Below are 14420 nucleotides of genomic sequence, written 5' to 3' on the forward strand. Positions count from 1 at the left end.
ACGAGTATATAACACTAGATAATCTAGAACGCACAACCAAATTGGATATCGTTTAAAACTGGTTAAACAAGACCTTGTTGAGATAATGATCTTACTAGCACAGATTATGGCTGGCGTGATAATGTAAATGAATGAATATGAATAATGCCGTAATCAGAGCAAAAGAAGTATTAGGTATTCAACTTGTTGATAGGCTGATAGTCATCTTAACCAGTTAACTGTCGACTCTGGAAAAACATGTATTTAAAAATGTGACCAGAAAATTCGTCCTTCAAATATCGATCGATTTAAATGACTCTCATCTTAGCAAAAACCCTCAAACCTGTGACTGCGCCAAATTTTTTAGTATGCCTGCTATTCCAGAGTACGGCATTTAACCGGCATTCGAATAAAAAATGTTCTGGCCAAAACGAAAAAATAAAAGCATTTTATCAGAGTAGGGCGGTATGTGTACAATGGTCGTTTTGTCCAAACAGGTGTTATGTGTGAAATCAACTAGTTGTCACGGTTTTAATCAAGATCCGTTGTCATTATGAAACATGAAATTAAAAAACAGAAGCGAAACATTGTAATTAACTATTTGTATAACTCCGCTCCGGTGAAGTTGAAAAAAAAAACCCAGATAAATCTCACGAAGGGAAAACGTCGTCCAAGTAAATACGAATGATTTGATAAAATCGATTAGACAAAAATGCGTGGTTTAAGCAGCGAAAATAGTGATTGCTGAAAAGTGAAACTATAAAGACACCAATAATCCGATACACCACAGGTAAATCAGCCAAGTGTAAACTGGGCAAACCGGACGGAATGCTAATCTGATCATCACCACAGACAACTTGCTAATGTTGATGACGACGATATATATATCCAAACTCTCTTCTCTCATTCATATACATACATACACACACAATCACTCACCCGCCCACACACACACACACAAACACACACACACACACACACACACACAAATATTTTCCTACATCACATATCAGTGACACTATCTCAATACGCTATCGTCCTTGACTTCATAATTACAAGGATTAGTATAAAAATGTATCAACTTTCAGTCTTATCTCGCTGACAACAGTAATTATTAATTTGAATCAACTCAATTTTGGTTTAAATAAACAGCAAAGCAGACGTTCTTCAAGAGTTTTAAAGCCTTAGGGCCGGAGTTTATCCCCAGTCCTACAACATTAAACGGTAAATAAAACTGATTGCTAGCTTTTGGATAAGATGCTTTGGGCTCTTTGCTTGTGAAGTGAGTGTGTGATTAATCGGTGCCTCCACATTAAGAACATAATACATCATAATAATATATATATATATATATATATATATATATATATATATATATATATATATATATATATATATATATATATATATATATTATTATATGATTTTTACACTCTTGCCTTTTGGAATTCCGGACGTGTTCCCAGCCGCTGCACGAACGAGCTTGCGAGTGCGCGTTGGGAACAAAGGTCGAATTCCAAAAAGCAAGAGTGTAAGAAATATTTTATTCTATCCCTCAATCCGTTTTGATTTCGTCATCTCTGAGTAAAAGACATTTTCAAAAATATTTAAATGAAACTTCGTTTATTCAAAAATCTAATTGTACTGAAATTCAACGTTTGATAATCTGACGTCACAAATTATTATTGTAAACTTGATATCATTACGCGTTACTATTTAAGGAGAGGGGTAGAATAATATTATATTGTAGCCAGGGTCGTTTCTAATTCAAGTCAGTTCTGAATAAGCAACTAAAACAATGTGCGATATACACGATTTCAAAACAACTGACTGCAAATGAGAGCATTCAGCATTTCACACATACTGCTTACTCTTTTCTTAATGATTGGCTTATAAAGGGTTTAATTGCGAAACCGTCTTTCCATGGCAATTCATCCTTTAATGAATCTGCTTATCGCATTCATTTATTTGTGGGTTCACTGCTATAACAAATTTTACTATGAAATAAAGAACAGTCACACATAACATGGATCTAAGAGGAGCCAGTTGAATACAGTCTACCAGGAATACCACAATGGAAATGCATTTTAATCAAAAACTTACTAAACCCGTCGTCCCAACCACCCCCCCCCCCCCCCCCCGCCTGCCTCTCTCTCTCTCTCTCTCTCTCTCTCTCTCTCTCTCTCTCTCTCTCTCTCTCTCTCTCTCTTTCTTTCTTTCTTTCTCTCTACCCCTCTCCAACACACACACATACACATACACAATCACACACACTTTCTATCTATCTATCTATCTATCTATATATATATATATATATATATATATATATATATATATTATATATATATATATTTCTCCCCTTCCTTTTCCTCTTCCACGGCCCCCTCCTCCGTAAAATGGGGGGCGGGGGGGGGGGGGGGCGGGCTGGCGCTAAACAATTACAGGAACATCCTACTTCTCCTTATATATGCATTATTGGCAGGAATAAATGCCATGTACGAAATTCACTCATGAACCTCTACGGGTAGGATTCGATTTTAATCAAATCAGAGATCTGATCTCTCGACTTGATCTACGAAGTACGAGTATTTATTTTAATTAAATGACATGTAATCAAATATCAACTCATGACCCTAAGTGGTGGTATTGGTAAGCTAACATAATCAGGGCAGTTGGAGCGTTAACCGCAACCACAAACTGCTGGTCCGTCACTAACAATCGTAATTCTGAATCTGTGCGTCATTTGGGCAGGGGGAGGGGGTGTTTGGTTTGGTTTTCTTTGTTTATTTGGGTTTTTTTTCCTCCGGATGTAGCTGAAAATTATTTTAAACGTTTAGAAGAGGACGTCAGACAAGCAGCAGCAGCACACACACACACACACACACACACACACAAACACACACACACACAATAAATAAATAAACAGTCGCAGCTAAATAGCTCAGCGTTTATCACGAGTGCCATGTCAAAAAAGTGCAATCCACCCTTGGGCATCATATTATTTATATTATTATTATTATTATATTATTATTATTATTATTATTATTATTATTATTATTATTATTACTACTACTATTATTATCATAATCATCATCATCATCATATTATTATTATTATTAATATTATTATTATTATTATTATTATTATTATTATTATTATTATTATTATTATTATTATTATTATTATTATTATTATCATTAAATCTAGGAGTAAACTTTTTTTTAAAAGGAATGTTCATAATATTTTATTTTAATGCCTCAAGCTCATTCTGTAGTCTTCATTTCTTGGTAGAACATAATACAAGTTGATCATCTCCAGTTATTGGAAAATAAAATTGTGTGGTATTGTGGCATGACACTCGAGGAAGCTAATTCACGTCTGGCTCTGTGTGACTCAACGTTGAGTCCCAGGAAAAGACGCGTTATTCACATTTTCTGATCCAACTCAGGTGTACAATGAGTACCTGATCAGAACAGCCTTGCATCTGTTGAAAACTTTGAAATAGCGCCTTACATGCGTCATGTCTCGTCCTGCATGCTGAACGTTGTTGTTGAACTGAGATCCATTGTATAGCGTTAGATAGTGCTCTATGTAAAAAGCTCAGTTATTGAAAACCCCTAGCGTATTCCATTTCACAGGACATAGAGCAGATAGCACATGAGATTCGACATTCTTCTCCTTTCCCTGTTATTTGTATTGACGATTAACTCACTCAACCCTAACACCGACTATATCCGTAGTTTACCCGGGGTTACTTTTACCCCATGCCTATGTATTACATTTTCTCTAAGACAAATTATAGGCGTAGTAGCAAAGCTAATGTATTTTTTTAGGTTTTTACATGTTGATGATAGTTGAATAAAACTATCTATGTAGTTACATGCTCATTTTAATACATTTTTTCTCCTCTAATTTTGAAAAGTAGCAAAAATCTCTAGGATTGAGTGAGTTAATGCATATTATGACATGATAAAAGGACTCACGATCCATTCTCTGTGTTTATTATTGTTTATACTCACATCAAACGAGTGCCTGGCGCATTCCTTGGATGTACATAAAAGACAAAAGAGTTCACATTATGTGGTTCATCAACAGAAAGGATTTTCGGAGGAGAAAATTCATACTTCAACAGACATATTAATAACCTGATCTGTATATTTAATAATTTTCTACCATAACATGATTAACACACACACACACACTCTCTCTCTCTCTCTCTCTCTCTCTCTCTCTCTCTCTCTCTCTCTCTCTCACTCTCTCTCTCTCTCTCTCTCTCTCTCTCTCTCTCAATAGCTCTGAGTGGCGTGTTTGTGCTGTTTACTGTTTTATATGTTAACTCCTAATGAACAAGAACACTTTATCACTATCATTCATGACACAAGTAAGCCGACCAAGCAAAGTAGATCCAGCTTTTAGTTTAATCAATAAACAAATTTTTAAAAATTAAATAAATAAACACATGAATAAATAAATAAATGTATAATAGAATACAATACAATGATAAGAGCTAAATTAGGCCAATAGTGCGGCCTTTGGTGCGGTATCCCAGTGATAACAAAAAAAAAAAAAAAAAAAAAAAAAAAAAAAAAACGATATGCATTAGTAATATATAAAGTACAGGATATCAATTACAAAACAAACATATAGATTACCCATCGAATTCGAACTTAAGGTGATCTAATTACTTATCAACACAGTTCTTAAAAACGTTGACATTTCTCGCAGTTCTTGAAAGAAAAGAAAAAAGAAATCAATAAAAAGAGTGAAAGAAAACCCTATGATATCCAGTAAATTTCTAGCAATGTTTTCGTTAAAACAAGATTGTACTGATCTCATAGTCATAATGTGAGACGTTTTGAATAATCTAACCTGACTTAACCGATGTGCGCAATATTAAAGTAGAGCGGATTAATCAAAACTTCATGGGAGGGAAAATAAAGAATAAAAGTTCCAGCAACTCAAATTTCATTCTTCTCCGGCTTCATAAATAGCTTCAGACAACAAAGTGTTTGCATCGCTATGAGAACGTTAAGCCCATGCATTCATATCTCTAATCTAAAAAAATCATTCTTTTAATTTCACAACACCATCTCACCATCATCACCATCTAGCTCTCTCTCTCTCTCTCTCTCTCTCTCTCTCTCTCTCTCTCTCTCTCTCTCTCTCTCTCTCTCTCTCTCTCTCTCTCTCTCTCTCTCTCTCTATCAATCTATCTCTCTCTTCCTTCTCATCACCCCCCCCCCTCCTTCTTTTATTTTTCTCCCTCACTCTAGCTCCCCTAATGTGTCGGAATAGAGAAACTTTGCTAATTCCGCCAATACTTTGTTATGTTACAGTGCGCAGCGCCATTTTTTCTCTCTCGCTCGGTACTTAATGTAAAATCGCAACGAGAAATACGGCAATCGAATCACGATAACAAATCTATCACAATCGAGCGATAAAATAATTCATAACAAATAGAAAATCTGCACCGTGGGGTAGGATGAAGTTGTTTGTACTGTAAACCATCTGTTTTTTAGATCCCACGCGTGAGTAAACCTCCGAGCTACTCAAACCAGATGCCCAACAGCAATAGCTGCCACAACACATGCAAAACAAAATAGCGATGACAAGAGATGACTTGATTCGCATCCAATCGCCACGATCATTATAATGCATATGCCAGGAAAACGTGCTCCAATCTGACAAGCTCATCTTTTTCTAATAATATACTGTTTCACCTACCTTATCCTAGTTTTATTATAACCGAATCCAGTTAAAACGAAAGGACAAAGAGGATTTTATGTTAGGCGGAGAGGATCCTTATTATTATTATTATTTTATTATTATTATTATTATTTTATTATTATTATTATTATTATATTATTATTATTATTATCATCATATTCATTATATTATATATTATTATTATATTATATTATCATTACATTATCATTATATTATCATTATCATTATCATTATCACTACTATACTTACTATACTACTACTACTATACTACTACTACTACTACTACTACTACTACTACTACTACTACTACTACTACTATACTACTACTACTACTACTACTACTACTAACTACTACTACTACTACTACTACTACTACTACTACTACTACTACTACTACTACTACTACTACTACACTACTACTACTACTACTACTACTACTACTACTACTACTACTACTACTACTACTACTACTACTACTACTACTACTACTACTACTACTACTACTACTACTATACTACTACTACTACTACTAACTACTACTACTACTACTCTACTACTACTACTACTACTACTACTACTACTACTACTACTACTACTATACTACTACTACTACTACTACTACTACTACTACTACTACTACTACTACACTACTACTACTATACTACTACTACTCTACTACTACTACTACTACTACTACTACTACTACTACTACTACTACTACTACTACTACTACTACTACTACTATACTACTACTACTACTACTACTACTACTACTACTACTACTACTACTACTACCATACAACAACAACAAAACAACAACAAAACAACTACTACTACTACTACTACTAATATATATATATATATACGTATAATGGAATGACATTCTTCACGCTCGAGGACCATTGCCGAGGAGTCGATTAGCTTTTTGCCATTTGCTGCCTCCACAATTCCTGTATATATATATATATATATATATATATATATATATATATATATATATATATATATATATATATATATATATATATATATATATATATATATTCCGAATATAGTCGTTTTGTGTGCCATACAGATAACACCCGGTGAGTGATTGTGCTATGATTTGGAAGGGATTATAATACAGGTTTCCATTGTTCATCATTTCAGGGATGACATGTTAAAACCGAAGTTGGATCACTCAGTATGTCGGGAAGTACAAGTCGGATGTGGATGGAATTCATCTCGTCAAATGTTCTGCTATTTCTAAAGCACAGAAACTTGTTTAAAATGTATATTTTACATACAGGGTTTTTAATTCATGAAATAAACACGCATTTAGCCAGCTATTTTTAAACTTGTTCTCATGCACTGATTCACAGAGAAAAATCCCTTGATTACATTGTTCTTTTAGAATTGCACTCCCAAAATTTTAAGTTTTCGTCAAAGATCTGTCTATACCTTGAGCTATTTCTGTAATACACAAATATATTAGCCGAGGCGCTCAAATTATTGAGAAGATATGACATTTGGTAGGCGACGTAGTATGTTCTGTAGTACGCGCGACCAACATCAAACTCAGGTTCAACATACACGCCGAAGATTATTGCTTCGTATGGCAGATTGCAAATGGCAAGGATGGACCCTATAAAGACCATGGCCTTCACCAGACGGGTATCACGACTCGACATTTTATTTCCAGACTCGGACTCAGTCACTCCACTTGCTTGTTGTCGGAACTTTGAGGACGCACGTAAACCCAATATCATAATGGCGGTGGTGGAAATAACTATTACAAGAGACACTGTGGGAGTTACCACGCCTAACGCCTGAAAAGAAAATGAGTAGAGATCTTTGCGATAGGGTGCAAACCAGTATGTTAAAATTTTAGTGCCATTCAGTTGCTCGCTTGCAGTCCATCGAAGCTGGATTGCTGAAAGTGCCGGGGCGTATCCAAGTAGAACGAAAAGTAGTAAAGCGACGACAGTGGCACGTGATCTTTCAAAGGTGAATATCGATTTTACCTTAAATGGAAAAACGACACAACAGCATCTCTCGATGGAAAGAATAGCTGTTAGAAGGTTTGAAAAAAAGAACGCCATTTCTCGTACATGACTAAGTGTTGCCATGTATATACCCATGAAATAAATGGGGATTTGAGTAACAGGAAATATGCTATCCAATGATAATAAGACAACGCCAAACAGAAGGCAAGATACCATTATTAAATCTGAAACTGACAACGCAAAGAATCCCAAGATAATGCTCTCCTGAAGCCCGTGCTTGATAAACACAATGATATTGAGGATATTCACAACAACACCGAAAAGGGACGTGGAGCCTATTAAGATGACTGGTAATTCATATTGCAAGATTGGAAAAATCTCATCGCTGATAAGGGGTCTTTTCACAACACCTCTTAGTGGTTCAGTAACATTATAATGAACAGGAGAAGACATCATCCACGTTTGTCTTTGGTTTTCAAAAGAAAAATAATGAAGACAATAAAAATAAGATGGCGAAGAATAAAAAAAAAATTGTTTTATACTAGGATCAAACGGAAGTAATAATATGTCCAATATGAGCACCAATACCGGGCATCTTCTCTGTTAAATTTAAGAATTCACCACTTTTGGGTAACGGCTCGTCCGGAAGAACAGGAAATAAGAATAAGCATCCCATCAAATGGAACGATTGACTGGATTGTTCATAGTAGACTCACGGTCAGAAACTCAAGTTGTGTCACATGTGTGAAAGTTTATTTGTCTTCACAGTTAGTAAGATAGATATCTTTGGAGAGAAAAAAATTTGGTCGATTGGGATTCCAATTCGACCACTTGAAGGTCAACCTGAGGTCACTTAAGTTCAAATGAGGTCAAATACATTTAACAATTAATTATCCTTAAATTATCGATATTTTATAACATCTTTAAATACATAAAAACTTTATGATATGTTAAACAAATCATATGTACAGTTTTGTTAATATTTCCTTTGATATGTACGAGTTATTGCCCTTGATTTGATTTTTAGATAAATAAAAATATTCCTCTGTATAAAATAACTTGCAAATCACACTTTATATTATACTACTCAAATAATAAAGTTTACTGTTTTGGATGTCAGTAAAAAGCAAATACATTTAAAAGCAAAATACACAATATTTGACTGAGTTATCGCCCATTATGGTAGAGTCACTGAATAGTGGAAAAACTCGAGATGTTTCATATTCGTGTGGGAGTCTGTTTTTCTTCAAAGACGGTAAGACTGTATCCTTGAAAAAGAAGTTGGCCGATTGTAATTTCAATTCGACCACTTGAAAGTCATCCAAAGGTCACTCAAGTTTAAGGTCAGCTACATTTAACATTTAATTACTTCTAAACGTGTGATAATATTAGACATTAAAAAAAACGGACAATAATTTTTTCTTTTGGATAAATAATTCACAGACACAATTTTTTCCTTATACAATTTGTATGAGCTATTGACCTTGATTTCGTTTTTATGTGAGTAATAATATTCCTTTTTCACAAAATGTCTCGCGTATCACGCTTTATATAACACTACTCAAAGAATATAATTTGCTTATTTGGATGTCAATCACAAGAAACAAGTAAAGCTAACAATACTTGACAGACTAACCTTTAAAGATTAATACTAAAAATCGAGTAATAACCAATTGGGTTATAAAAAAACCCCAGTGTAACTGAAAAGTAAAACATATCAAACAACAAGCAGAATATCTTTGGGAAAATTATTTATGTGTTGGATAACCCGAGCGGGGATCTAAAATAATTATTTAGGTATTTATCATACCTTTCCAACCTTTCCACCTGTTTAATCACCATGAGGATTACCCCATACATGCACAAAGTCGGATCTTCTGAAAAGGATGATGGATTACAGTCAGTGCCTCCAATATAATAATTTCCTTTTACTCTATTGTGTATCAGAAAATGCAAATAAAGAAAAAATATTTAACAAATATTTTGAGGAAGAGTGATTAACCAAGAATCCTACATAACTGGGTCTATCATCAAGAGTAGATGTTGGTTGGGACGGTAATATTTCTATGGCCATAAAAGAAAGGACGAAAGAAAAACGAGGTCATTGCAGTCATTATTTTTGAAGAATGCGGACAAAAAGAGCTCTTCAGATACCTGTCTAGCATGACGGAAAAAGTCACATGGGGAAAAGGACTGTATATCACAGATTTTGGCAAGTATCTTTGTAAAGGGGTTTTCCGTGGGACAATGCAACCACGAGGAAGACGGCATCCCCATATTGATCCATATTTTGCAAGGCCTTCAAGCACAATCATTCAGACTTAATAAACAGACCCCCAGATACTAATGTTATTCTCATTCTCTTAGCCAATCATCATTTATAACATTGCAGCAAATCCAGCAGCTAATATTTGCATTAAATCTCATGCAAGCAAGTCAATGAAAGTAATTAATCTAAACAGCATTGCCAAAAATATTGGCCAAGAGACTTGTAAATTTCTTGTATTGTTTCATGTATTTACGGGTTCTGTCATCACATCTGCCTTCAAGTTTAAAGGGAAGCGGTCATGTCGTTAGGCAAGCCGTTTATGTAAGTTGTCTTGCTTTAGTGATGTTTTTCGCCATAACAACCATTACGCAAAGGGACTTTGGAGGTAGAAGGAAGGAGAGGACGGTAAACAAGGTGCTGGATAGATAGTGTAAAGGAATGTACAAGAATGGACATCCCGACACTAATGAGGAAATCTGAAGACAGATCTTGACGGAGGGCCCTTACTGTTAAGTCATGTCTCATATCTCATCTACCACAGGAAAACGAGGTGAGGTGAAGTGAAGTTCATGTTAGAACGTCCATACCAAAAGCCCACTGTCTCGTATCCTTCATGAATTGCCAAAGATCGTGGATGCTCCATTACAGATACCTCAAGGTCTATATGTGACTCTTTGTACGGCAACTATACAAATGTGAAGCCAATCCACAAGTGATTTTCTGCATCAGCATTTTGAAAGGAGTGTCTTTCAAGCGAGTATTTGGGCCGCAGTCAATGAGTCATTGGTGTCTTACCTAGTCCAAATAATGCGGATGGACGGAAGATCATGATAGATTTATGTTTTGACCACGCTGCTTGAGGCCTAAGGTTGTCTTCGATATCAATAGGATGTTCAAATGCACGAAGGTAACATTGGACTGCAGCCTGTTTTGTTAATGCCGATATGCAAATTAAACACCTCTCTTATACTTGTAAAGCGCTTTGAGCACGTTTAGTGGATATTGCTCTATATAAAAAAGCTCAATTATACGAGATTTGAAATCTTAGCCAATTTTTCCCCCTATCTGTACATTACTTCTTTATGAATCATTGTTACCAACCAATAATATCATGGTGTCTGTTAACGACAGAAGTCTGGTTCTTGAACAATATAAATTGTTTTCAATCAAACTGAGCAGATGATGACGCCGTCAATACATAACCCAGATAAGTAGATGCAAATGATCCGAATTATGATGCGATTGACCTTTAAGCATGTCATATGGATCCAATCAAAATTTTTGTTTACACATTACTTAGCAGCAGACCGTCAACTATCAAAGAGCAGGGGTCCCTTTTCTTGTTCCTTTCCTAATCAGGAGCAGGTATCTTAAGACCTAAAGTTTGTTTCAAACGTGGAACACAAACCTTTATCAGGAAAGAAAATAATATTATGAATAGGCTAGATTTTTGCCGGTTGAAAATTGTGGGTGCTACTCTCTAAGATGGTTGTTTTGTTTGGCTGTTTTAACTTTCGTAGACATTCCAACTACTGGGGGGGGGGGGGGGGGGTCTGTGTTTGTTTTTTTGATTGACACACGTTGCAGATTGTAACTGTGTGGTTTAATTCTACACAAAATGACAATCAAACTCAATTCACAAACAAAATATATCCTCTTTTCTTCTTTTGACAACCCACTTTCCATTGTTTGTTCAACTATCGTTTTCACGCACCCTCTCGCAACGAGTCACACAATTTCGTGCACATCAATCAACAAAACACAAACTGTTACAAGTAAAAACCCATAACCCATCTATTATTACGAAAAGTGTCTTTTCTCAAAAAGTATCAAAATCAATCACCCCATGAGCATGAAGCAGACTTAAGTAAAGGAAACATCAACGTGAGAATCGTAGAGTGAAGTTAGTGACTGTTAGTCAAATTACTAAGTGAATCGTAAAGATGAAAACAAATCTACAACGGATTCTAAAATTATGTGAGTTATATATTATATGGGAGTAAGACATCCAAAGTTAAAGATCGGAAAGCTATTACGGGTTAACACTGAACTTAATCTTTACAATTGATGCAAATTACAAAATCGAACACTAAAATTGAAAACGTTCGTATCGTTTGGTTTCAATGTCGAGGCTGGTGAGTAGGAACTATAGAAGCCGGAAAACGCAGCGCACATAATATCCCGCTTATTGTTGTTTTGTGTACATTGTAGATAATACACTTTTAATGAAAACAAACATGCACAAATGAAATATCAATATCTAGACAACATTTGATGCGTGACCGAATATTTATGAGTATGAGTATGTCCTTTTTTGCCACCTAACAACCATATATTTATGGTTATGTTTTTCTATAATTTGCTACGGAAGGTGAGCGATCGAAGGTAGGAACACGTGTTTTAGCACGTGCTCCCTTGAAGAGATGGAGCATGTCATTAAAAAGCTCAGATCAAAGCTCTAATACCAGATAACATATATTTCACGGTCTTCAAGAAAAAGAAAGAAATAATTGTAGTATGAGTAGATATGGTTAAGGCATTTGACAAATATCAATCAAGGGACTTCTCCTTAAAATCAAAAAGGCAAACATCTCTCACATAATGTTAGTCTGGGTCATGGACTCCCTGACAAATTAAAAGGCTCAAGTAGGAACGGGAAGAAGAAGGACTGATAAGCCGTAATTTACAAATCATGCTATTCTTTTTAGTAGCTTCCATTTGTTGTCTAGTCTACTAATATTTTGTTTTGTTAACAGTTTTCGATGCATTTCACAAGAAAAGACGTGATGCAGTAAAAAATCTGAAAAATATAAGGACTCTTTGGAAATGAGACAACCTAACTTAGATTTTTGTATACTGGTGCATAACACATCAACAATAAATTTTGATATTTGGCTGGTATTGATTTCCCAATAGCCTAATTAGTTTTAATAGGTGATGTAGTTGTGTTCTACAAAATAATTTTAACGTATTCAGTCGCTCCATTTTTTTCCTTGAAAGTATTGTTTTACCAATAATTTTCTAATTACACACCCAATGCAAAAATAAAGGGCGACAACTTATTTGGATTTGATATAGAGCGAGATCTAATATTTGTTTTGTATAGAGCCTAAAGACACACAATCAAAGTTTGTTTTTTCTTAGAGTACTATAGATTTCCTATTAGCTTTTGAGTTTTATTTTTAGTAACAGAATTCAATGGGGGATGTCTCTATTAACCTCGATCCGACTTATTTGCAATTTAGAAATAATGTTATTCTGTGTATGAACTGTTATTTGTTCTTTTTGCAGTTTAAGGGATATTCCGAAAAAATCATGCTCTTTTTAGAAAGGACGACGTAGATAAAGGGCAATAATCTTTGAAATTATGTATGATTTGAACTTATTTTAATTATGTGATACATTTAGATCCTTTTCGCGTTATTTTTTGTTTTGTTTTTGTTTTTTTTTTTGTTTTTTGTTATTTTCAAGTAAGCAAAATATTGATATTATGAGAGTTCTGAATTTAACCAATGAATTGACCATAATTTCACTTTGTTTGACCTCTGTGTGACCCCCGAACGGTCAGATCCAAGTTCCAATCGGAAAAATATGTTATTTTTGTCTGCTTGTTTGGCTTATAAAGAAAGTTAAACTTTTACACGAATCCTAAATAACAATGGTCTCGGGGATCCTACTATCGTTAGTGCGTCGCTATTTCTGCTGTGACACTAAAATTAAAATGCTGACTTCTTAAAAGGCAACGTTCTTTGAATACTGTTTACTATAAAGGCTCATATAGTTAACTGACGTCACTGCGGTTTGTCATAGCCGATCACATAAACAACGATAACCCAAAGGATGACAAAAATGTCGTCGACAAACTGTTTGAACCCGTTTCCATGATCATCCATTTCGCTGTCTCAAAATATAAATGAGATAGCGGGTACAAATAGGCATTGAAGCGACTGAAAGCAAGAATTGGTCGAGTTAGACCGAATTTGGAGATAGAACGAGTACATGAAAATGTCCTACCACTCACATTTCAGGAAAAGGGAGGTAGTCGATGGACAACGCCCTCACAAATTGGCTGAAAGTTCAGTAAACTCAGTTTTACGACGATGTAATATATGGCCTTACAAAAAAGATAGACTGTGGCTATCGAGAGAGGCGGGGACTATGTTCAGAAGTTTAGCATTCCACTCGGCTAATGCCAAACTTTAACTTGAAGTATGATGCATGGTACTGATCAATTTGTTTTAAAGTAATAAGCAGAGTGCAATTACCTTTTGACTCACCCTCGTAAAAAATAAATCATTATAAATTTTTTTTAAAAACATAAGGAAAAAAGAAGACATTGAAACCAAACTACCACTTAAGTTGAAATATAAACTTCAACAAAAATGAAAAACCGAAACCGATAAAAAACAGTTTTATGAATATAGACATAATTGTTTTAACTCACTCAACCCTTACATATT

The 14420-nt window shown here is 34.8% G+C and overlaps 2 protein-coding genes across 2 annotated transcripts in view; both read right to left on the minus strand.

The window, feature by feature from the left end:
• LOC144962865 (tyrosine-protein kinase transmembrane receptor Ror2-like) overlaps positions 1–14420 on the minus strand; it is a 75918-nt gene that overhangs the window by 16706 nt on the left and 44792 nt on the right. The gene's annotated exons all lie outside the window — the stretch shown is intronic.
• Positions 7026–14127, minus strand: LOC144962863 (uncharacterized). The gene is made up of 2 exons (XM_078896212.1): positions 13982–14127; positions 7026–8475 (listed from the first exon to the last, which is right to left on the minus strand). The coding sequence occupies exon 2, from the start codon at positions 8145–8147 to the stop codon at positions 7083–7085; it is 1065 nt and encodes a 354-aa protein (XP_078752338.1). The 5' UTR covers positions 8148–8475; positions 13982–14127; the 3' UTR covers positions 7026–7082.

Source organism: Berghia stephanieae, chromosome 1 (assembly GCF_034508935.2).
Source record: "Berghia stephanieae isolate SIO BIC M18660-M18661 chromosome 1, UCSD_Bste_1.3, whole genome shotgun sequence".
Classification (NCBI taxonomy): Eukaryota; Metazoa; Mollusca; class Gastropoda; order Nudibranchia; family Aeolidiidae; genus Berghia; species Berghia stephanieae.